At 36.6% G+C, this 20,440-nt stretch overlaps 6 protein-coding genes and 7 non-coding genes across 13 annotated transcripts; all 13 read right to left on the bottom strand.

The window, feature by feature from the left end:
* Positions 1-1,474: 1,474 nt before the first annotated feature.
* Positions 1,475-6,392, bottom strand: thumpd2 (THUMP domain containing 2). Its single transcript, XM_056264335.1, has 10 exons — positions 6,190-6,392; positions 5,735-5,867; positions 5,201-5,508; positions 4,595-4,672; positions 4,366-4,418; positions 4,199-4,286; positions 2,945-3,019; positions 2,733-2,847; positions 1,968-2,088; positions 1,475-1,875 (listed from the first exon to the last, which is right to left on the bottom strand). The coding sequence occupies exons 1-10, from the start codon at positions 6,274-6,276 to the stop codon at positions 1,557-1,559; spliced, it is 1,377 nt and encodes a 458-aa protein (XP_056120310.1). The 5' UTR covers positions 6,277-6,392; the 3' UTR covers positions 1,475-1,556.
* Positions 6,393-7,142: 750 nt separating this feature from the next.
* Positions 7,143-9,069, bottom strand: commd9 (COMM domain containing 9). The gene is made up of 6 exons (XM_056264332.1): positions 8,920-9,069; positions 8,701-8,826; positions 7,952-8,091; positions 7,809-7,843; positions 7,585-7,688; positions 7,143-7,341 (listed from the first exon to the last, which is right to left on the bottom strand). Exons 1-6 carry the CDS (start codon positions 8,968-8,970, stop codon positions 7,204-7,206), a joined length of 594 nt encoding a protein of 197 aa, XP_056120307.1. The 5' UTR covers positions 8,971-9,069; the 3' UTR covers positions 7,143-7,203.
* Positions 9,070-10,100: 1,031 nt separating this feature from the next.
* LOC130097473 (60S ribosomal protein L13a-like) lies at positions 10,101-11,273 on the bottom strand. Its single transcript, XM_056264333.1, is given in 5 exon segments — positions 10,101-10,352; positions 10,620-10,679; positions 10,855-10,930; positions 10,932-10,938; positions 11,154-11,273. Coding segments are annotated over 5 exon segments (426 nt in total). The 5' UTR covers positions 11,227-11,273; the 3' UTR covers positions 10,101-10,142.
* LOC130097520 (small nucleolar RNA Z195/SNORD33/SNORD32 family) lies at positions 10,490-10,569 on the bottom strand. Its single transcript, XR_008808315.1, has one exon. It is a non-coding gene; the product is annotated as a small nucleolar RNA Z195/SNORD33/SNORD32 family (small nucleolar RNA).
* LOC130097516 (small nucleolar RNA SNORD50) lies at positions 11,021-11,096 on the bottom strand. Its single transcript, XR_008808312.1, has one exon. It is a non-coding gene; the product is annotated as a small nucleolar RNA SNORD50 (small nucleolar RNA).
* Position 11,274: 1 nt separating the features above from the next.
* Positions 11,275-12,501, bottom strand: LOC130097415 (60S ribosomal protein L13a-like). The gene is made up of 5 exons (XM_056264246.1): positions 12,389-12,501; positions 12,187-12,288; positions 11,888-11,973; positions 11,655-11,714; positions 11,275-11,376 (listed from the first exon to the last, which is right to left on the bottom strand). Exons 2-5 carry the CDS (start codon positions 12,257-12,259, stop codon positions 11,275-11,277), a joined length of 321 nt encoding a protein of 106 aa, XP_056120221.1. The 5' UTR covers positions 12,260-12,288; positions 12,389-12,501.
* LOC130097519 (small nucleolar RNA Z195/SNORD33/SNORD32 family) lies at positions 11,514-11,592 on the bottom strand. Its single transcript, XR_008808314.1, has one exon. It is a non-coding gene; the product is annotated as a small nucleolar RNA Z195/SNORD33/SNORD32 family (small nucleolar RNA).
* LOC130097515 (small nucleolar RNA SNORD50) lies at positions 12,056-12,131 on the bottom strand. The gene has a single exon (XR_008808311.1). It is a non-coding gene; the product is annotated as a small nucleolar RNA SNORD50 (small nucleolar RNA).
* Positions 12,502-13,947: 1,446 nt separating the features above from the next.
* LOC130097471 (60S ribosomal protein L13a) lies at positions 13,948-16,420 on the bottom strand. Its single transcript, XM_056264331.1, has 7 exons — positions 16,329-16,420; positions 15,586-15,658; positions 15,173-15,238; positions 14,967-15,068; positions 14,687-14,772; positions 14,454-14,513; positions 13,948-14,199 (listed from the first exon to the last, which is right to left on the bottom strand). The coding sequence occupies exons 1-7, from the start codon at positions 16,347-16,349 to the stop codon at positions 13,990-13,992; spliced, it is 618 nt and encodes a 205-aa protein (XP_056120306.1). The 5' UTR covers positions 16,350-16,420; the 3' UTR covers positions 13,948-13,989.
* On the bottom strand, positions 14,326-14,406 carry LOC130097513 (small nucleolar RNA Z195/SNORD33/SNORD32 family). The gene has a single exon (XR_008808309.1). It is a non-coding gene; the product is annotated as a small nucleolar RNA Z195/SNORD33/SNORD32 family (small nucleolar RNA).
* Positions 14,855-14,930, bottom strand: LOC130097514 (small nucleolar RNA SNORD50). Its single transcript, XR_008808310.1, has one exon. It is a non-coding gene; the product is annotated as a small nucleolar RNA SNORD50 (small nucleolar RNA).
* Positions 15,738-15,825, bottom strand: LOC130097517 (small nucleolar RNA Z195/SNORD33/SNORD32 family). The gene has a single exon (XR_008808313.1). It is a non-coding gene; the product is annotated as a small nucleolar RNA Z195/SNORD33/SNORD32 family (small nucleolar RNA).
* A 581-nt stretch (positions 16,421-17,001) lies between the features above and the next one.
* On the bottom strand, positions 17,002-18,175 carry atp5if1b (ATP synthase inhibitory factor subunit 1b). The gene is made up of 3 exons (XM_056264330.1): positions 18,067-18,175; positions 17,431-17,543; positions 17,002-17,186 (listed from the first exon to the last, which is right to left on the bottom strand). The coding sequence occupies exons 1-3, from the start codon at positions 18,133-18,135 to the stop codon at positions 17,045-17,047; spliced, it is 324 nt and encodes a 107-aa protein (XP_056120305.1). The 5' UTR covers positions 18,136-18,175; the 3' UTR covers positions 17,002-17,044.
* Positions 18,176-20,440: the final 2,265 nt, after the last annotated feature.

Raw genomic sequence — 20,440 nt, 5'->3', positions numbered from 1 at the left:
TTAATAGATAACAAATATCTAACCAATTCATATTTATTTATGATGTTTTTTTAAGAAAAATTTAACAAGCATACTTTTCTAAACAACATATTTAAACCAAAACATAACAGTTTTAAATTATAATAGATATGCATACTTTTCTAAACAACATATTTAAACCAAAACATAACAGTTTTAAATTATAATAGATATAGGCCCGGTTTCACAGACAGGGCTTAAATTAAGATAGGATGTGTTGCGCTCAGTTAAAACAGCTCAAACATGCATATTAATCTGGGACTAGCTAAAGACTCGTCTGTGGAACTGTGGGATAGTGCCAATTTTAAACAACAGGCTATTGTTCAAATCTTCACAGACAAGGCTCAAGCCCAGTCCCAGACTAAAAAATTGTCTATTAAATTTTTTTTTAAGTGTACTTAATTAGACTAAACTTGGAAGAGTCACAGCACTTGCATATTGTTATCTTGTTAGTTTAATTGCTTTATTGCTCTCCTCATTTGTAAATCGCTTTGGATAAAAGCGTCTGCTAAAGGATTAAATGTAAAATGTAAATGTAAAATGCATGTTTGAGCTGTCTTAAATTAAAGCAACTTGCACTGACATATCTTAAAATATATCAGTGACATTGTTTTGTCTCAAGATGCACACCAGTAATGTTTTTTCCTAAGACACGTTTATAAAAGCTACTTAAACGTCCTAATTTAACTAAGGCCTAATCCTGGTTTAATCTAAACCCAGTCTGTGAAACCAGGCCTACAAGTTTGGAAACAGGAACACATCGAGGACAGTAGTTATTGTTAACTAAATACTATTAAAAATCGTTTTCAATAATTGAAATAAAGCTGAAATTAATTATCAAGAGATGAAAAACTTAAATGTAAAAAAATAATAAAAAAAAAACGAAAATGAGAAATGTTGCCTTGGCAACTAAATTTAACTGAAATAAACTAAGTAACGCTAAAAACGTTAAAAGCACATGTTAAAAAAACTAATATGGCAAAAGCACATCAAAATTACTTAAAAATAAACATTCATAATAAAAATAAATCCTCTAATAATATATAAATAGTACTAAAATAACTATAAATTTATAATTGTCTTATAACTAGCGATAATATCACAACATTATAAATTATATAGTAAATATGAGAAATTAAGCTGAAATATAAAGTTTGCAAAATATAAAGTTGCAATAATGGGAAGAAAAAAAACCGAACTGACTAAAACATTGTGAAAGAGCCAACAATGCACCACAACCATTATACAACATAAAAACAGCAATAAAGTTGTTTAGAAGGCACTATTAGTACTGAGGAAGGGGATAACATTTTTGTAAATAATAATAATATTTCCCTTAAAAAAGTCTTCATTTGAATACTGTGCAAACCAGTCTCTCACCTCCATACACACCACAATCATATTATAATCACTTAAATTAGTTGTAAAGTTATTTTTAATAAAATACAGCATAAAAATCTTTTAAATAGATTTTATTAGCATTTTGGTAATTTGTTGTCAATTCGGATTGTCCACAAGCATTTCAGGGTGAACTTATTTCAGTGTGAGTGTTGTATTTTGGTGTAGGTATGTATAAATGCGTCTGTGCTGCCCAGACTAACCTTGTGTGTCCTCTGCGCTTGCAATGAGCTGATCAATAACGGTGTATTCGACGCTTCAGAGCTTGATTTGTGAAAAGTTAAGGTTTCTGGTTTGTCAGTGCTTTCATTGCGTGTGTTTGAGGGGTCAGTGTGAACATTGTTTGTGTCTGAGGAGTTTAACAGTTGGTTGTGTTTGTGTGTGCAAATGATCTTCTTAAGCTGTGCAGAAAGCTGCAAACTCAGTAACAGAACAAGATGTCCACCAACACGAATTACCCTGCAGAAAGAAAAACATATTGACTATACAACTACAGCCTAAAAGCATAGAAATTGAAAGAGAACCAATACACATATGCTCAAAGAATGCACCTCTCCATCTCTCTCAGTAAGTGTGGCAGGGCAGTTGGCATGTCAGAGCTGCAGCTGAACTTCCTGCCAAATGGAACATCACAGAGAACAACATCAACGGCCCCATCTGCAAGAGGGATCTCTGAGGAACAGAGAAAAAAAAATAGGACATACGGCTCTTTAATTTTCTTCCCAAGAAAAAGATTTAAGCCCTTGTTTTAGTGCAGGTTGGCAGTGCTTCGCAGTTGTCAGGCCCGTCAGGATGTACATTAATGTCACCATGAAGTCAAAATCAACTATTCTTATTTTTTATGGAATATTGTATTGCAGTATTTATTATAAATGATTTATCAGTGCACATCATTATTTTTAGTCATTATCTTTAATCAAAATAACTTTGCCTCCCTCTTGCAGCGACGTCTCTTCTCTTCTCTGATGAAGTGTTTACAGGCGTGAGAGCGGGACAACCTGTCACTCACATGAGATACCACAACCATCCAATCAATTCCCATAGAACAAAACCAAGTCCTACATTTTTTCTTGTTCGAGAAATCCGTTTCACTCGGATATATGTCACAATAGCAAAGAAAAGACGATCGCAACTTCCATTTCATGCTGATTTTAACAATGCGGTCACACAGATTCCTGACTCGATCACAAAATGTTTTTCCGTTAACATCTGTATTTATCGCTGTCCACTTGTATACATAACCCGAGATGATTTTTATACTAGATGTTGGCTAAAAGAGGTCAGTGATGATGAAAGAGGAAAGAGTTTGTCCAAACCTATTGCAGAGGAACGAAGTAGCTGCACTCTTCCTTCCATTCCAGATGCTTTTAAGTTCTCTGCAGCTTTCTGCAACTGCGACGTCTCTGTATCCATGCCTAGAAATACAGCATTCTGAACACACACACACACACACACAATGTGTACAGTCAGACGTCAATTCTGTGTGTGAAGAGCTGCATGTGGTGTTCAGAGTGGTGTGTTTACGTACAGAATACTCCTGAGCTGCTTCCAACAACACAGCTCCAACTCCACACATTGGGTCTAAAATCACACAATCATTCAGCTGTGGAGAGAAAGACAGAAAACAACACAAAAACTATTAAAAAGCTCTTATTTTGTTAGTTAAAGGGATAGTTCACCCAAAAATTAAAATTCCCTCATCATTTACTTACCGTCAAGTTGTTCCAAACCTGTATGAATTTCTTTCTTCTGCTGAACACAAAAAGAAGATTTTGAAGAATGTCTGCAACCAAAAAGTTGATGGACCCCATTGACTTCCATTGTATGGAAAAAAAATACTTTGGAAGTCAGTTTGGCCCATCAACTGTTTGGTTGCCGACATTCTTAAAAATAACTTCTTAAATGATGACAGAATTGTCATTTTTGAGTGAACTATCCCTTTAATATTAATGTATTCATTTTGATTTTGACTTTGATCTTTAATATGAAATAACATTACTCAACATGTGTATCTGTTAACATTAGTTAATGAACCTGAACTAACATGAACTAACAATGAACAGTTGTATTTTTATAAATTAATGTTACCAAAGATTAATAAGTTCTGACAAACAAATGTATAGCTCATTGTTAGTTAATAATAGTGAATGCATTAACAACCCTTAACTAACAGAACCTTATAGGGAAGTGCTACCTTATTATAATGTTACAAAAGATATCAATTTCAAATAAACACAGTTGTTTTTCACTTTCTTCTGAAACGCACCACAGATGCCACAAAGATATTAAGCAGCACAAGTGTTTTCAGCATTAATAATAATAATAAATGTTTCTTGAGCATCAAATCAGCATATTAGAATAATTTCTTAAGGATCATGTAACTGCTGAAAATTCAGCTTTGCATCACAGGAATAAATTACATTTTAAAATATATTAAACTAGAAAACACATCTTTTTAATTGTAATTTATGTCACAATATTACTGTTTTTACTGTATTTTTGATCAAACTGGTGAGCATAAGAGACTTCTTAAAACAACATTTAAAAATATTACCAACCCCAAAGTTTTGAAGAGTAATGTATATCTTTAACATGCTTGATATGTCATGTCAACTACCCATTTCTTTCTTTTTGCTTGAAAAGATAAGGACTTGCCAGCCAGGTATGAATACTTTTCCCACCACTCACCCCAAGAAACTGGATATACTGCTTTAATGCTGTTAATAATGATTCTACCTTGTGTGTGTGCATTTGCCTCTTTAAAGTTCATTCTGGACCTCACCTGTTTAGGGCAAAGAGAGGTCATGGCCCAGGCTATTGTAGAACGCAACCCGTTGTGTTTCATATAAGAACGACTGGCCAAAGGATGCCTGAAGAAACCACACACACTGAATTAGATGGTAGACTTAAGTTGGTAGACTTTCAAATGTTATATTTAAAGATACTTACTTCAAAAGAGGGATACCTACAACGCAATGGTCATCGCTTAAATACACATTCACCTAGTTACACAAAGAGACAACCCAAACAGTAACATTTAAATAGTCATTGTAACTGTAAACATATTAGTTTATGTAGTATTTATTTTGTAGTATATATATTTTTGCATGAACATTTGAATGCCTGTGGTTCAGTGTGTGTATGAACTTATTTTCTTTTATCAAGTGAGTGTGCATACCTCAAGAACAGGCTCTCTCAGGTCCACCTTCCACCCAAGATCTTCTTTGATGGCCCTCCCAATGATACGACTCAGTCTCTGAAGACACACACACAACCACAATAAAAGCCTGTTCACACTAAGAATGATAATTATAAAGATAACTGAAATATTGTGAGTTGATGTGGACACTAATATAGTTTATTTCATCCACTTTAAAGCAGAATGGATTCTGATTGGAGAAAATCATTGTGAAAGTGATTCCAATGATATCACTGTTCTACGCCATTATCGTTATAGTTGCGGTCCTTGGTGTGAACGGCCCTTAAGCCAGGTTTATAAATCTAAAAATATTTTTGTCTATATAGAATCGGGTCCAAATCTGAGACCACCTTAAATATATTTCACATTTTTAAAAAACAAAATGCATTTTTTAATTACAATTAATATTATCTGCATAACACATGATATTTATTATATTTAATACGTTTTTTAATCCTTAAAGTGTCTATTTATTAACAGAATTAAATTAGATTTAGATTTTTTTAATTGAACCGCACTACACATACAGAACAAATGCCACTGTATTTTGAAAAGTATAAAAATTGCATACACACACACACACACCTGAGCGGTATAAGAGCGGGCAATGACTCCACTGCAGCGGCAGCTCACTCTGAAGGATGATGTGTGCTGATGTGACTCCTTATCCATTTCACTTGTTTTTTTAAATAAGTGTGTGCTTGAGGTGAGAGTGTGTGTGGATTCATCTGCTACAATCAATCTCTCCTCCTCATCCTCCTCTCTCCTTCTCTTGTTTCCACGCTGCTGGCTGGAATGAAGCTCTTCCTGTAGGGCTGTCCAGGTTAAGAGCGTCTGCTTCCAAATGTCTGGATCTCCTACCACTCTCTCCTTTATAACAGCAGCTGCCTTTGCTATTAAAATAAAACCAGTGAAGATCAGTAAAATGGGTTGCCTGTAAGTATAATGTACGTGTAGGATAATAACACAACTAAAGGCTTCTAACAGCCTGCAGGCTAAAACCAAATGTGATTTCATTCATGCAAATAAGACTTAGGTACACAGAAAGTTCACTCAAATTTTCCCATGACAGAATGGGAAGAGTTTGTTTGCCAGGGCAGACTTCTCATTCATACTCACCTGGGTTTTTGGGAAGTGAAATAGGTTCAGCTTTGCGCAGAAGTAAAAACAGCCTCTCTGCAGACTTGAGTTGTGTCACCGTGTACAGATCAGCATTGCAGCAAAAGAACACTCTACCTGGAATCTGCTCGACCTGACACATAGCACACACACACACAAAAAACAAAAAACTTTATCATCATTATTGAAATGTGGAACATGGCTTTAATATGCAGAACAAATATATCTAGTTAATTATGGACTGATCTTTGTTCGGACTTCTTTAATTTACTTTTATGTTCATTAGTAATGCCTCGCTTACATCATTTTAAATGCCCAGTAGTGGCTGTCTGGTGATTGAAAAAGTTTGGAGAATGTCAGTTTCATAGAACTTTATGAAATTTCATTGAATCTCAATGAAATAAAGGGTGATCAACTCACTTGAGAAGCGCAGAAATAAAGGGTGATCAACTCACTTGAGAAGCGCAGAGTTTGTGTTGTACCTCCTCGGCCAGCAGCTCCTCCATCCCCGCGCCTGCAGTGCAGTACAAGTGCCTCATCATCACCTCAAAAAAGCGAGCACCATTACAAATACAAGCAGCATGCAACTGTAAACACTGCTTTACTCTTCCGGGTTCACCCGTCTGTCAAAATTAAACCTCATTCCATTAACATATTTTCTAAATATATGATAGATATAAATCTCTGATTTTCAATGTTCATTTTATGAATATATATATTTAACCTGCCTAGTACCAAGTCTGTTTTCTTGTATTTTTCGCTCGAATTTATTACATTATTTATTTGTCAAAAAAAAAAAAACTTTTATTTCATGGAAACCATGAACTGCAAAGTGATTTTTTTTAGGTACTTTTGAAAAGTTATTTTGAAAAAAATATAAGTCTTCATGAGTTTTATTTGCCTTGTTATTGCGTTTCCGTTTTTCCCACTTGTCCTTTTTTCTTTTTTACTTAGTTAATAGATCCTAGCCTTTCCATGATTTCACAAGAAATATTGTAAAGAGTTTAGTGTTATTCCTCCCCACACATTTCAGCTGAAACTTTTACCTTGAAATATTTCCTACTGTCAGGAAAGATTTGAAAGCTTACAGCGCCTCTCGTGGCCATAGAACCAACTCTTTTAACTCACATGTTATAAAAACAGTAACTGTATGTCATTAAAGTGATGTAATACCCAAGCAGTTGCATTACGTCAATTTATTATGCTGTGAAAATTTCACATGACTATAAAAAGTACTTTTAGAATGGAAAAAAAAACATCAAGGGACAACTTTTATATAACAAAGATTATAAACATGAAAAAAAAACTTATTTTAAAACAAGAACCAACTAACAGAATCAGATAACCCAGTTTATAATTCTTTATATTTTAATGTCCATTGTTTTGTTGTTTTTTTGCATAAAAAATAAAATAAATCATTTTTCTGAATGTCCACAGAAAGGTGTGGTGGCAACATCTGTCATTCTGCTCTACTTCCTTGCCACTGCAGTCAGCTGGTCCCTGATGCGACCCAAACCGTCTATCATGGTGTCCAGTGTCTCTCTACTCAGCTCCATTGTAATTGTGGACTCACTTGGACCGCTGCTAATGCACGGAGTGTCCTGGAGCTTCGGTAAACACACACAGAGTTGTGAGAGGTATTTTGAAAAAATTATAAGTCTGAAATATGGACCACCACATATTACATCAATCAAAATTAAGTTTTAAACCAATGTTTTATTCTTATTTCAGAATAATAACTGTTGTAAACCAATATTTCATTGTTATATTAGATAAATATCTTTAATTAGACATATCTGTTAATAAAATAGTAATTTTAAATTTCAGCATATATTATGTCTGCATCTTACTTTCATTTGCAACAGACAGGTTGGCACAGCCATACGACTCAAGGAGTCCGAAGCAGTTTTCATGTCCACTCGCCACTCCATATCAACCAGCTTTGGCAGTGAAACTATGAAACACACGTCATAACTTCACAGCTTCAAAATGGTTTCATTATGGACCACAAGCATAAAATACAATGTCATCAAACATCTTGCAATACAATGAAAATATGAGAAATCACACTCACTTTGATTTGACAAAGCATCATTTCTCCATGTGACACTGAAATTTTTTACACCAAAAACATGTTATGCGCTTGTCTGCAGGGTACATTTCTGCAGTACAGTTATTTGACGGTCTAAAAGGAGGTTTAAAAGAAGATGTATCCACCTGTTTTCCAAGATAATTTTGGTGATCAGATTCTTTAGGTTAGAGTGGAATGATTCTGGGAAAATTGACAGGATCTGTTCCGGAGAGGTTAGATTCTGGTACACAACATCATGTGAGAGTGTGTGAAAAGCTGTCAGCAACTGTTGAGGAATACATTTTTTAAAAAGGATGTATTAACACCAACAACATTTATGTGGTTTTGTATGCTTTGTAAGGAACATTAACCTATTAAATCCAACCAATAACACCTGTGGTCAAAATTTACGTTTGGGTTGGAAGGATCTGAAAAGAGCTACTAAAGTAGGCCTATTTCTCAAAGTGATCAACTATAAATGAAAGTGAAAACCGTCTTGGAATTATGTGAACATGTTTGTAAAGTCACATGATGATCAAAGCTGCTTAGTTTGCCCATCTGAAAAATACAGCAACCATATTTGTTAGCCTATATAATGTGTAATAAATGATCCAGTAACTGTGGTAACATGTGGCCAGCAACATTTTCGAATAAATAAGTGATTTACAAAGCATTGCGACATTAATTAATATTCATTTATTGAATCTTTCTCACAAATGCATGAAAGAAAAATATATTACATTGCTTGCAACTTTCTTTAGGCTCTTATGGACCAAGCCATTTGTCTCGGTTACAATAGTAAACATAATGAAACGCATATTTTCACATTACCATCCGAGTAAAATACATGGTATTTTAGCTGGGATATATTTGAAGTCATATGGCATGAACCCACCTGCATCGCTTCACTGCTGGAAACAGACAGAGAATTGGCAGTTTTTGCGATTACAGACTGACGCTTGGAGGCTCCGGCTGGGAAACTCTCAGCGCAGATCTGCCGCACAACATCTTTAGACGGAGCCTGAATCAGAAATTAATAGTGGCAGAATGAACGGCTATTCAATGTAGTCAACAGAAATTGACAAACTGCATATGAATGAGTGACTGGTCGTACCTTTAACAGCAGTTGCAAAGCAGTGAACTGATCCTCTGTAAGAAAAGCCATGTTTTTCAGACTGAAAGTCTACGTCACGTGAATTCACGACAGTCCAGTGTCAAAATAAAAGACCCTAAGCAAAACGTAGACGTTATTGCCAACTATAATGGTTTGTGTACATCTCGTGATAGAATCAGTATAGATAGGCTTTTCGAAAACTTTTTTTATTCTCCATCTTTCCTTCTGTTCTCAACCAGTACAAATGCTCCAATGGCCTTTTACTGCCTTAAAAGCTTTTAAGAGAAAGGTAGCCTACTAGACAAAAAAATATTTTTTGCAGCTAGTCACAACTACATTCAAATAAAGTTTAGTTAAACATGAAATTAATACTTCTGACAGAAGTTGCAGTGTTAAAGGTAGTTCACCCAACAGGATAGTTGTCATTTATTCACCCCCAAATCGCTCCAGACCTGTATTCATTTCTTTCTTCAGCTGAACACAAAAGAAATATGAGTAACCAGACAGTTGATGGGCCCCATTGACTTCAACAGTGGGTAAAAAACTATTTTTTTTGGAAGTCAATGGGGCCAATCAACTGTCTGTTTACCCATATTTCTTTTATGTTCAGCAAAAGAAATCCATACAGGTTTGGAACAGCCTGAGGGTGAGTAAATGGCCATTCATTTTTGGGTGACCCATCCCTTTCAGAACAAGCATATTCACAATAGGAATTATGTATAATGAACATGCCCAGTAAACATACTTAAATGAATAGTTCACTTAATGAATTCTGTAGTTGTATTTTCCTATGGAACTCAGTGGGGCACAGCAACTGGTTACTGACATTCTTCAAAATATATTCCTTGTATGCAGAAGACAAATTCATACAGGTTTGAAACACATGAGGGTGAGTAAATGACAGAATTTTAAGTGAACTATTCCTTTAAAGTTAATCAACAGCTTGCTGAGTGAGCTTTTAAAACCATAGTGTAAGTGTTTTAAAGAGTCTCCAATGAACCATCCTTGTAGACTGCCATAAGAAACAAGTTGTCAATGTAATTAACCAGTTGTAGAAATACACTTGTTTTAACTCAAGTATCCTCTATGGAATGGTGCCACAGAAACATTAAATTATGAGTTTACCAAACCAAATATGCCATTTGAAAAAAGGCAAAAAGAAACGAACCCACTCAAGACAATAGGTTCTATAAACATTTATTTCAACTGGCTGCAGGAACAGCTCAAACAAGGACACCATACTGTTTAAAAACATCAGTGTATTTGGCGATCTTGCTTTCAACGTTCTTTTCTGCCTGCTTGGTGAGCTTGATCTGAATTTTCTTCTTGGAATAACACAGCTTGGCCTTTTCCTTCCTTTTCTCCTCCAGGGTGGTGGTGATGGCCTGGTACTTCCAGCCAACTTCATGGGCCAATCTTCCAAGCAGGGCAAACTAGAGAAAGAAAGCAGAAAATTGTTACGAGTGGGGCACTTTAAAGGCCCAGAATTAAGTGCCAAAATCTATGGGGTTTCAAATATTCTTGAACTTATAGCCAAGGTAAAACAAGGAATATTTCATTTCTGCAGCTTTTCGTCTCAGCTGGTAGTGCATGAAGTGGATTCATGGTCGTTAAAACTCATACTTGCTGTGGAAAAACATCACTGACAAAAAGCGATTTCAAATATCTTTGAAGAGACATCACAACAAGAAAAACCTCACCTTGCGTGTGGGCTTCAGACGCACAATCTTGAGAGCAGCTGGGACGACGATACGCTTTCTCTGTGGAAAAGATTTAGAGATGAAAAAAAAAGGGAAAAGGCCAATTTCTAACTCCAGGAGAAGCAAAGTCTCAGATAGTCTTGTGTAATCTCAGTTGACACTCAAACAAGGCAGTGAAAAAGGATCATTGACAGTCCTATTCTGTGCAATACTAAATTGACTCAGAATAATCTACCTTGTCATAAGGAGGTGGGATCCCATCAAAAACCTTCAGCCTGTCCAGAGCAGCCTGACCTCTCTTGGTTTTGTGGAAGCATACCTGTTCAAGAAAGTCAACATATTCAATCCCTCACACATCCATTGAAAGTGTGCAGCTAATCACAGATAATCTGTGACATTCAAACTCAGTAGTCAGATCCGTAGATTGGAATCATCAAACTGGATTCAGATTCGGGATAAATGGGTTCATCATTGTTTGAAGCGTAAGCACTGCAAAGAGTCAATGGAGGAGAAAAAAAGAAAAAAAACACTCACCTCTTACTGTCCTCCAGAAGATTCTGCTGGGGGCTCTGAAGTGATATGGTCCACGGGAAGGGTTGGTGTTCATCCTCTTGCGGAGGAAGGCCAAATACTTCACTGCACAAACACATGCCATTTACAAACACTTGGCCTTTTCCTTCCTTTTCTCCTCCAGGGTGGCGGTGATGGCCTGGTACTTCCAGCCAACTTCATGGGCCAATCTTCCAAGCAGGGCAAACTAGAGAAAGAAAGCAGAAAATTGCTATGAGCGGGGCACTTTAAAGGCCCAGAATTAAGTGCCAAAATCTATGGGGTTTCAAATATTCTTGAACTTATAGCCAAGGTTAAACAAGGAATATTTTATATCTGCAGCTTTTTGTCTCAGCTGGTAGTGCATGAAGTGGATTCATGGTCGCTAAACTCATACTAGCTGTGGAAAAACATCACTGACAAAAAGCGATTTCAAGAGACATTTAAAAAAAAAAAAAAAAAAAAAAAAAAAAAAAAAAACCTCACCTTGCCTCTGGGCTTCAGACGCACAATCTTGAGAGCAGCTGGGACGACCATGCGCTTTCTCTGTGGAAAAAATTTAGAGATGAAAAAAAGGGAAAAGGCCAATTTCTAACTCCAGGAGAAGCAAAGTCTCAGATAGTCTTGTGTATTCTCAGTTGACACTCAAACAAGGCAGTGAAAAAGCATCATTGACAGTCCTATTCTGTGCAATACTAAATTGACTCAGAATAATCTACCTTGTCATAAGGAGGTGGGATGCCATCAAAAACCTTCAGCCTGTCCAGAGCAGCCTGACCTCTCTTGGTTTTGTGTGGAAGCATACCTGTTCAAGAAAGTCAACATATTCAATCCCTCACACATCCATTGAAAGTGTGCAGCTAATCACAGATAATCTGTGACATTCAAACTCAGTAGTCAGATCCGTAGATTGGAATCATCAAACTGGATTCAGATTCGGGATAAATGGGTTCATCATTGTTTGAAGCGTAAGCACTGCAAAGTGTCAATGGAGGGGACAAAAAATAAAAATGGTCACCTCTTACTGTCCTCCAGAAGATCCTGCTGGGGGCTCTGAAGTGATATGGTCCACGGGAAGGGTTGGTGTTCATCCTCTTGCAGAGGAAGGCCAAATACTTCACTGCACAAACGCATGCCATTTAGCACCACACAATTCAATAGTTTCACATTCGTCAGTGTACTTAAAACCCAATATACTTATAGGTGGTCAACAAACTTACGTTTGTTGCGGTAGAAGTTCCCAGAGATGTTACCTTCACACCTCACCACAATTTTGTGGCCTGTAAACAAAGCACAAGAATTACTACTAAAATGATCAGTTAAACTATTTAAAAATCTGTTGAAAGCCATTTTATGCATATGACAATGGTCACAATCTGATTCTTAAAAATAAGTTGACAAATGAGTTTAGGGTTCTTTGAGGGCAAGTAAACATTCTCATGTGTGAACTGTTGGGTTGACATCAGACCCCGACGTCAGACATACAGGGTCAGGTCTGGGTGTCAGTGCCCAGGGGCACCAAAGAGTCTTAATACGCCAATGGCTACATGTGTAATAAACATCACAGTACTTGTAAACATGCCAGTGGTAAAATCTGTGACCAGCAAACATTTCAAATACATAAGTGATTTATAAAGCACTGTGACATTAATATAATATCCATTTATTTATTCTTTCCTTTGATATTCATACATCCTTTTCCCTCACAAATACCTGACAGAAAAATACAAAGTTGCTTTATTGTTTGCAACTTTCTTTTTGCTCTTACGGACCAAATGAGCCATTTCTGACTTGGATTCAATAGTAAAAAAATTAAACATACTTTCACATTAACATCCAAGTAAAATAAATGGTGTTTTAGCTAGGATATATTTGAAATATGGCATGAACCCACCTGCATTGCGTCACTGCTGGAAACAGACAAATTGGCAGTTTTTGCGATTACAGACTGACGCTTGGAGGCTCCGGCTGGGAAACTCTCAGCGCAGATCTGCCGCACATCTTTAGACGGAGCCTGAATCAGAAATAAATGGCAGAATGAACGGCTATTCAATGTAGTCAACAGAAACTGACAAACTGGATATGAGTGACTGATCATACCTTTAACAGCAGATGCGAAGCAGTGAACAGTTGAACAACTTGAGGGTGAGTAAACGACCATTCATTTTAGGGTGAACCATGCCTTTCAGAACAAGCCCATTCACAATAGGAATTATGTATACAACATGTCCAGTGAACATACTAAAGAATAGTTCACATAAAAATAGTCATTTACTCACCCTCATTCTGTTTCAAACCTGTATGAATTTCTTCTGAACACAAATTATATTTTGAAGATTTTCGTAACAGTTGATTTACCCTATTGACTTCTAGATATATATTTTCCTACCATGGAAGTCAATGGGGTACATAAACTGTCTAGTTACCAACATTCTTCAAAATTGCTTTGTATTCAGCAGAAGACAAATTCATACAGGTTTGAAACACAAGGTTGAGAAAATGACAGAATTTTCATTTAAGTGAAATATTCCTGTAAGTTAATCAGCAGACCTTGCTGAGTGAGCTTTTAAAAGCATAGTTTTAAAGTCTCCAATGAACCATTTTGTAGACTGCCATAAGAAACAGTTGTCAATGTAATTAACCAGTTGTAGAAATATACTCGTTTTAACTCAAGTATCCTCTATGGAATGGTGCCACAGAAACATTAAATTATGAGTTTACCAAACCAAATATGCCATTTGAAAAAAAAGGGGGGAAAAAACGAACCCACTCAAGACAATAGGTTCTATAAACATTTATTTCAACTGGCTGCAGGAACAGCTCAAACAAGGACACCATACTGTTTAAGAACATCAGTGTATTTGGCGATCTTGCTTTCAACGTTCTTTTCTGCCTGCTTGGTGAGCTTGATCTGAATTTTCTTCTTGGAATAACGCAGCTTGGCCTTTTCCTTCCTTTTCTCCTCCAGGGTGGCGGTGATGGCCTGGTACTTCCAGCCAACTTCATGGGCCAATCTTCCAAGCAGGGCAAACTAGAGAAAGAAAGCAGAAAATTGTTACGAGTGGGGCACTTTAAAGGCCCAGAATTAAGTGCCAAAATCTATGGGGTTTCAAATATTCTTGAAGGTAAAACAAGGAATATTTCATTTCTGCAGCTTTTCGTCTCAGCTGGTAGTGCATGAAGTGGATTCATGGTCGTTAAAACTCATACTTGCGTGTGGAAAAACATCACTGACAAAAAGCGATTTCAAATATCTTTGAAGAGACATAAAAAACAAAAACTCACCTTGCGTGTGGGCTTCAGACGCACAATCTTGAGAGCAGCTGGGACGACCATGCGCTTTCTCTGTGGAAAAGATTTAGAGATGAAAAAAAGGAAAAAGGCCAATTTCTAACTCCAGGAGAAGCTAAGTCTCAGATAGTCTTGTGTATTCTCAGTTGACACTCAAACAAGGCAGTGAAAAAGCATCATTGACAGTCCTATTCTGTGCAATACTAAATTGACTCAGAATAATCTACCTTGTCATAAGGAGGTGGGATCCCATCAAAAACCTTCAGCCTGTCCAGAGCAGCCTGACCTCTCTTGGTTTTGTGTGGAAGCATACCTGTTCAAGAAAGTCAACATATTCAATCCCTCACACATCCATTGAAAGTGTGCAGCTAATCACAGATAATCTGTGACATTCAAACTCAGTAGTCAGATCCGTAGATTGGAATCATCAAACTGGATTCAGATTCGGGATAAATAAGTTCATCATTGTTTGAAACGTAACCTCAACGAAAAAAAAAAAAAACTCACCTCTTACTGTCCTCCAGAAGATTCTGCTGGGGGCTCTGAAGTGATATGGTCCACGGGAAGGGTTGGTGTTCATCCTCTTGCGGAGGAAGGCCAAATACTTCACTGCACAAACACATGCCATTTAGCACCACACAATTCAATAGTTTCACATTGGTCAGTCAGTGTACTTAAAACCCAACATACTTATAGGTGGTCAACAAACTTACGTTTGTTGCGGTAGAAGTTCCCAGAGATGTTGATACCTTCACACCTCACCACCACAATTTTGTGGCCTGTAAACAGCACAATAATTACTAAAATGATCAGTTAAAAAAAAAAAACTGCCATTGACATCTGTTGAAACCCATTTTATGCATATGACAGTCTGGTCACAATCTGATCCCTAAAGAGAAGTTGACAAATGAGTTTAGCGTAATTTGAGGGCAAGTAAACAGATCTTATGTGTGAACTGGCTCTTCAAAGAAAAAAAAATTGTTATTTGTGTCCTATGACTATTACACGAAGTAACTGTCATTATGCATAATTGGTAAAGTTATATGCATAGAGTACAAGGACACCTTAAAATAAGCGGCGTAGCCTAAAAAAAAACAAGAAAAAAAACCTTTAAGCATAAACATACCCAGCAACACCTGCTTGGCCACAATTGCGGCGAGACGACCGAGTAGATGGCCTCTGCCATCAATGATCAGAACCTGTGAAGAAGTGAAACCAGGTGTTTTATTAGTATGGAATCGAAGGATAATTGAAAGTGATTCTATCAAAACATAGCTTTTTGTCTCAGATGGTAGTGCACGTAAAGTATTCTCATGGTCGTTAAACTCGAATACTTAATTGTGGTTGCGAGCTAATCATCGACAAAAAGCACATCTGACGTTAGCCATGTGTTACCTAGCAGATTAATACGCCGCCAACATCTTTTCTATACATTTAATAGTATAATACTATTCAAAACGTGATCTTTGCAAAGAAGCTATCCAAAACCATTTGCGCCGCTTGCAGTAAAACGTATTTCAAGTTAATATGCGTTGAACTAAACGCTTCGAGTCCATTCGTCAGTTACATACTCCCAAAACATCCTGAAATATAAGTAGCTCATTTATAGAGTACCTGAACATTGACAGCAACGCTAGTCCGGTTTTTACTGCACCACGAGTGTTACGAGCACTACAGGCCTGTGACTTCCAGCAAGACATGATGCGTGATCAAATTTCTCTCCCAAAAATAAGTTCTACTGCTTAAAACGGAACCCAAATAACGCAAACAGCGGCAGGTGACGTTACCTACACATTAGCCCTCAAATATCACTTTCCCTCGCTGAGGAAAATCGAGATATTTATTGTAAATCGCACCACCCGAACGCACCTTATTGAACCGGTCCGCCATGATGTGGGAAAAGAAAGACACGAGGGGCCGCCCGATGTAAAAGACAGGGGCATGGGCGGGGCTTTACGCATCATCGGAAATGACGTGTCAGACTCGCTGTTCTTCAGAGGACGTTTGTAAGCTGATTTTTTATTTCTGCTGCCATCAGCTGGAGCGCAAATGAGCTACAAGGGCTCTAAATTTACAAAATCAAATAAATTAATTTCTGTTGTGTCTTGAATAGCTTTTAAAGCTGTAAAGCAACATGTTCCTGAAGGCCCAACAATACAGCCTAAATCAACACACCTGATTGGCTCATTAGTGTCAAGACCTGCAATGGGTTGGTCAGATAATACAAATATCTAAAATGCGTGTAATTTCATTTGGTACAATTTTCTCCGATTAACTGAAACTGTTATAATTTACAAATAATTATTGATGCTCAAATCAATTGCTATCTTTTTGCACCAAGCATATCATTTATACCAAGACAACTTCATTTTTTTTTACATGTTTATTGACAAGAGGAGAAACTGTACTGATTTAATACATTATATTATTTCAGTGTTTCAATCATATATGTATCACAATATGCTTTCATCATAAGTTTACATAGCTGACTTCTTAAAGTAAGGCATCCACAATTATTTAGTGAAGTTTAAAACATTCTGTGTGGGGCATTTATTTATGAAATGTAATGTCTTGGTTCGCCAGTCTCAGTCATCATGTTTAAGTTTTCTGATTTTGCCCTCATGGCGACTAATCTCCTGTTGTAATCTCTCAATTTCCTTCTTGTGGTGGTCAATCTCATCCTGGTGGTGTCTTCTCAGAACAGCTAATTGTTCTTGCTCTTTTCTCCTGTGAAAGTGATAGAGAGGAAGAATAAGACATGAAATAACTTTTTGGGTGGCTTCAAATGGGTAAATAGCTTAAATAAATCCTTCTAAAGTAAAACAGTGCAATGAAAGACTGTGCGAGCTTTACAATGGCACATGGCAGACTCAAATATTGAGAGTGCTGAACTTGCTAATACCCATGTAATCATTAGAGATCTAGTGTGAAAGATGAAGTTCACAATGAGATCAAGAAAAAAAAAACTCACTTGAAGTACATCTCCTCCTCAGCGGCCTGTTTCTTGCCAAACGCACCTCCTGCCTGCCTCACCGCACCTCCACCGCCACCTCCTTTCCCAGCACCTTTACCCAGTTCTCCTAGCTTTATCAGGGGGAGAGACAGGCACAGATTGCACAAGACAGAATTGTTTATTTATTACCCTACCAATAATTAGTACAGCTCCATGGATTGTCAAGCACAAATTAAGGCCAATATACAAAGTAATTTTATATTATTTATAATATAGTATGCAATTTTATATATATATATATATATACACACACACACACATCTCAACATTTGAATACACTGTTCTGCTCCAGGAGTTTGAGTAGAAAGCAAATAATGTAGACGTATCCTGAATGTAAACAAAAGGGTCATACCACAAGGGCAACCTGAAAGCGCTCGTTGTATAATTACGTAAAAAAGTCCAGTGTTGACACGTTTTTACCAACGTTATAACACAGGGTTAAAGTCACGTGTATAACATACGCATTTATTCAGCAAACAGTTGACGAAATACATGGCAACAAACTGACAGTGCGTGGTGAACAGGCTTTGAAATACTGCGAAATCCTTTTTTCCCAGGCTACGGAAAAGTCAGGCCTATTTTTAATATATCTACCTGGTCAGACGACATCCTGATCTGTGTGGCCAGAAACTTCCTTATATTAGAGTTTAGAAACCTCGCCATTTTCTCTTCATGTGCTCATGTATTCATGCACTGACATGACCGTGCGCTTCAACGGCTCTGTATAGACTCAAAAACAGGAACGTACCATTATCATAGAAAAATAGGTGAGCGCTAATTACTTACAATCGCTGTTATCCACGGGTAATTTAGAACGTGAGTTTGTTCTATTATTGAAAATATAGTACAAAACAACAAGAGCTTATTGGGATGTTTTTGTTTTGTTTATTAAGAAAAAATGGTACATTCGACAACCGTGGATCAAATTGATGTATACATTTATGTATATATCTATGAATATATATAAAGAGTAAATATATATTCTTACAAACTACAAACAAAACTATGGCTGTGTCCGAAATCGCCCCCTATACCTTTAACCCTTGTGCCTCATTTTTTAAAAAAGTTACACATAGCTCCATAGAGGACAAAAATTTGAAGCTTGGGAGCACAGACTTAAGTTTGGTATCATTTTAAAGAAGACCCTTGGAAGACTATTGCTGAAGTAAAACAAAAATGAATAAGTCAATCCAAAAAAAAGTTATATAGGTTTAAGTTTATGAAAATTATTTATGAACATTATTTTATATAAAATATATATTTTATAAAACAAGTCGAACTCAAAAAACGGCTAGAAAATCAAAGCCATTAATATAAATAAGTTGTGTTCCAAATTTGAGGTTGATATCTCAAAAATGAGCTTTCAGTAAGAGTTTGTTTGGGCACAGTAACAGATTTTCCCCATTGGGTGCCAGCAAAACTCCACTGGTGCACACAGTGATTGGATTTTAGATTTGCAGTTGTGTTTTTCCTCTCTCAATATTACAAACACACATATATATATTTTTTATAACACACATACCAACCACACTCTGACATCCATACCAACACACCCACACAAATATCATTGCATAATATATCCAATTGGCTCTATAATATGCCGAAGTAGAAAACAGGAATAAAGTGAGAATTTGCTTTATAGACCAAACCTGAAAAAATGGCACCATCTGATAAAAAATAGTAAAAAATTTAATTTTGAAGCCTTGCCAACAGAATGAAAGCCTCTTAACAAAGATTGCATCATTTTATAGTTAAATGGCCCTGGGATTAAAAAAATGCAGCTTTATTGGGTATAAATGGGGCCATTTTTGTCCTAAAGGCGCTGAGTGGGAGTATTTTGTGTACCTAATGCAAAAAAGATTTTTTTAAGGAAATAGTGGTGAAATAGTAAAATTACAATAAAAATACACACCTGTGCCAAATTTTATGCAGTTAGCATTAACACAGGCAAAGTGATCAAAAAAACAAAACTGAAAAGACCAAAAATGGCCCTAAGGAGGCACAATGGTTAAATAGGACACTATTTTAAATGGAAAGGACAGCCATTTGTTGTGGCGTCCGAAGCCATAGCTGAGTACAGAAGCTATATATAAGTTATTTGACCATAGTCCAGATAGCCACACTTGCGGTCTTTGCACTTGACCACTTGTCTACATATTTCCTGTATTTGGCGTGAAGACCGCAAGTGTGTTTGTAGAACTTTTGATTACCCAATGGGACAGACAAACAATGCCCCGGTTTTGCAGAGAGGTCTAAAAAAACATTGCTGGTGTGGATCTTGAGACAAAACAATGACACTGACATATTTTAATATATGTTAGTGCAAGTTGGTTTCGGTTAAAACAGCTCAAACGTGCATTATAGTCTGGGACTAGGGACTAATGGGTTTATGATTTACTACCAAATTATATAATCTAATTAATTTAATTTAGTGGAATGTTTTCCTTGACATCTCGCAATTTTGGGGGATGTGAGTTCCTGAACATTCACATAAACATTAAATGGATACATAAAATAAGCTTATACCAAAGGTGTTGTGACGTTTTTTTTATTCATAGTGATGCAAAAGTTCATCTTTCCAGTCTATTAAGTCAATCATTCCAGATATCAAAGACATATTCCTTGGGGATAAGTATGAACCCACAGCCATATTACTCTAAGGATGTTACCGTTTAGGGCTTATTTTCAATAGGTGGGCATTTCATGGGCTCTTTAAGCCATTAACATGTCAGTCACAGTAAAAGCCTTAAGAGTCCGACATTTTGACATTAAATTTAACAGCCATGTGTATTCCTAATCTTAAAACTCATAAGAATCCATACAAATGCAGTTCCAAGCCACCAGCAAAACTGATACGATTCAGGGATTAAATTGAGCAAATGAGGAAAAAAGATGTGACAGCATCATGTTTCTACACATTCTCATAGTAACATCTTGCACACTCAGGCACAGAGAGAAAAATAACTAA

This window comes from Rhinichthys klamathensis, unplaced genomic scaffold (genome assembly GCF_029890125.1).
Source record: "Rhinichthys klamathensis goyatoka isolate OS25496 unplaced genomic scaffold, OSU_Roscu_1.1 h1tg000220l_1, whole genome shotgun sequence".
Lineage (NCBI taxonomy): Eukaryota > Metazoa > Chordata > Actinopteri > Cypriniformes > Leuciscidae > Rhinichthys > Rhinichthys klamathensis.
Note: the sequence above shows the minus strand (reverse complement) of the source record. Positions and strands in the feature narration are given on the sequence as shown.

Coding starts and splice junctions, on each gene's coding strand:
- thumpd2 (XM_056264335.1), bottom strand. CDS start 6,276: ATGATGAGGCACTTGTACTGCACTGCAGGCGCGGGGATGGAGGAGCTG. Junction 2,089..2,732: donor ACTTCGTTCCTCTGCAATAG/GTTTGGACAAAC, acceptor TCTGTTCCTCAG/AGATCCCTCTTGCAGATGGG. Junction 1,876..1,967: donor TTACTGAGAGAGATGGAGAG/GTGCATTCTTTG, acceptor TTCTTTCTGCAG/GGTAATTCGTGTTGGTGGAC.
- commd9 (XM_056264332.1), bottom strand. CDS start 8,970: ATGGCTTTTCTTACAGAGGATCAGTTCACTGCTTTGCAACTGCTGTTA. Junction 8,827..8,919: donor CTTTGCAACTGCTGTTAAAG/GTACGACCAGTC, acceptor TTTCTGATTCAG/GCTCCGTCTAAAGATGTTGT. Junction 7,689..7,808: donor TGATGCTTTGTCAAATCAAA/GTGAGTGTGATT, acceptor TGTGTTTCATAG/TTTCACTGCCAAAGCTGGTT.
- LOC130097415 (XM_056264246.1), bottom strand. CDS start 12,259: ATGAACACCAACCCTTCCCGTGGACCATATCACTTCAGAGCCCCCAGC. Junction 11,974..12,186: donor CTTCTGGAGGACAGTAAGAG/GTGACCATTTTT, acceptor TTTCTTGAACAG/GTATGCTTCCACACAAAACC. Junction 11,715..11,887: donor TCCCACCTCCTTATGACAAG/GTAGATTATTCT, acceptor TTTTTTCCACAG/AGAAAGCGCATGGTCGTCCC.
- LOC130097471 (XM_056264331.1), bottom strand. CDS start 16,349: ATGGCGGACCGGTTCAATAAG. Junction 15,239..15,585: donor GGCCAAGCAGGTGTTGCTGG/GTATGTTTATGC, acceptor TGCTGTTTACAG/GCCACAAAATTGTGGTGGTG. Junction 14,773..14,966: donor CTTCTGGAGGACAGTAAGAG/GTGAGTTTTTTT, acceptor TTTCTTGAACAG/GTATGCTTCCACACAAAACC.
- atp5if1b (XM_056264330.1), bottom strand. CDS start 18,135: ATGGCGAGGTTTCTAAACTCTAATATAAGGAAGTTTCTGGCCACACAG. Junction 17,544..18,066: donor TCAGGATGTCGTCTGACCAG/GTAGATATATTA, acceptor CCCCTGATAAAG/CTAGGAGAACTGGGTAAAGG. Junction 17,187..17,430: donor GAGGAGGAGATGTACTTCAA/GTGAGTTTTTTT, acceptor TCACTTTCACAG/GAGAAAAGAGCAAGAACAAT.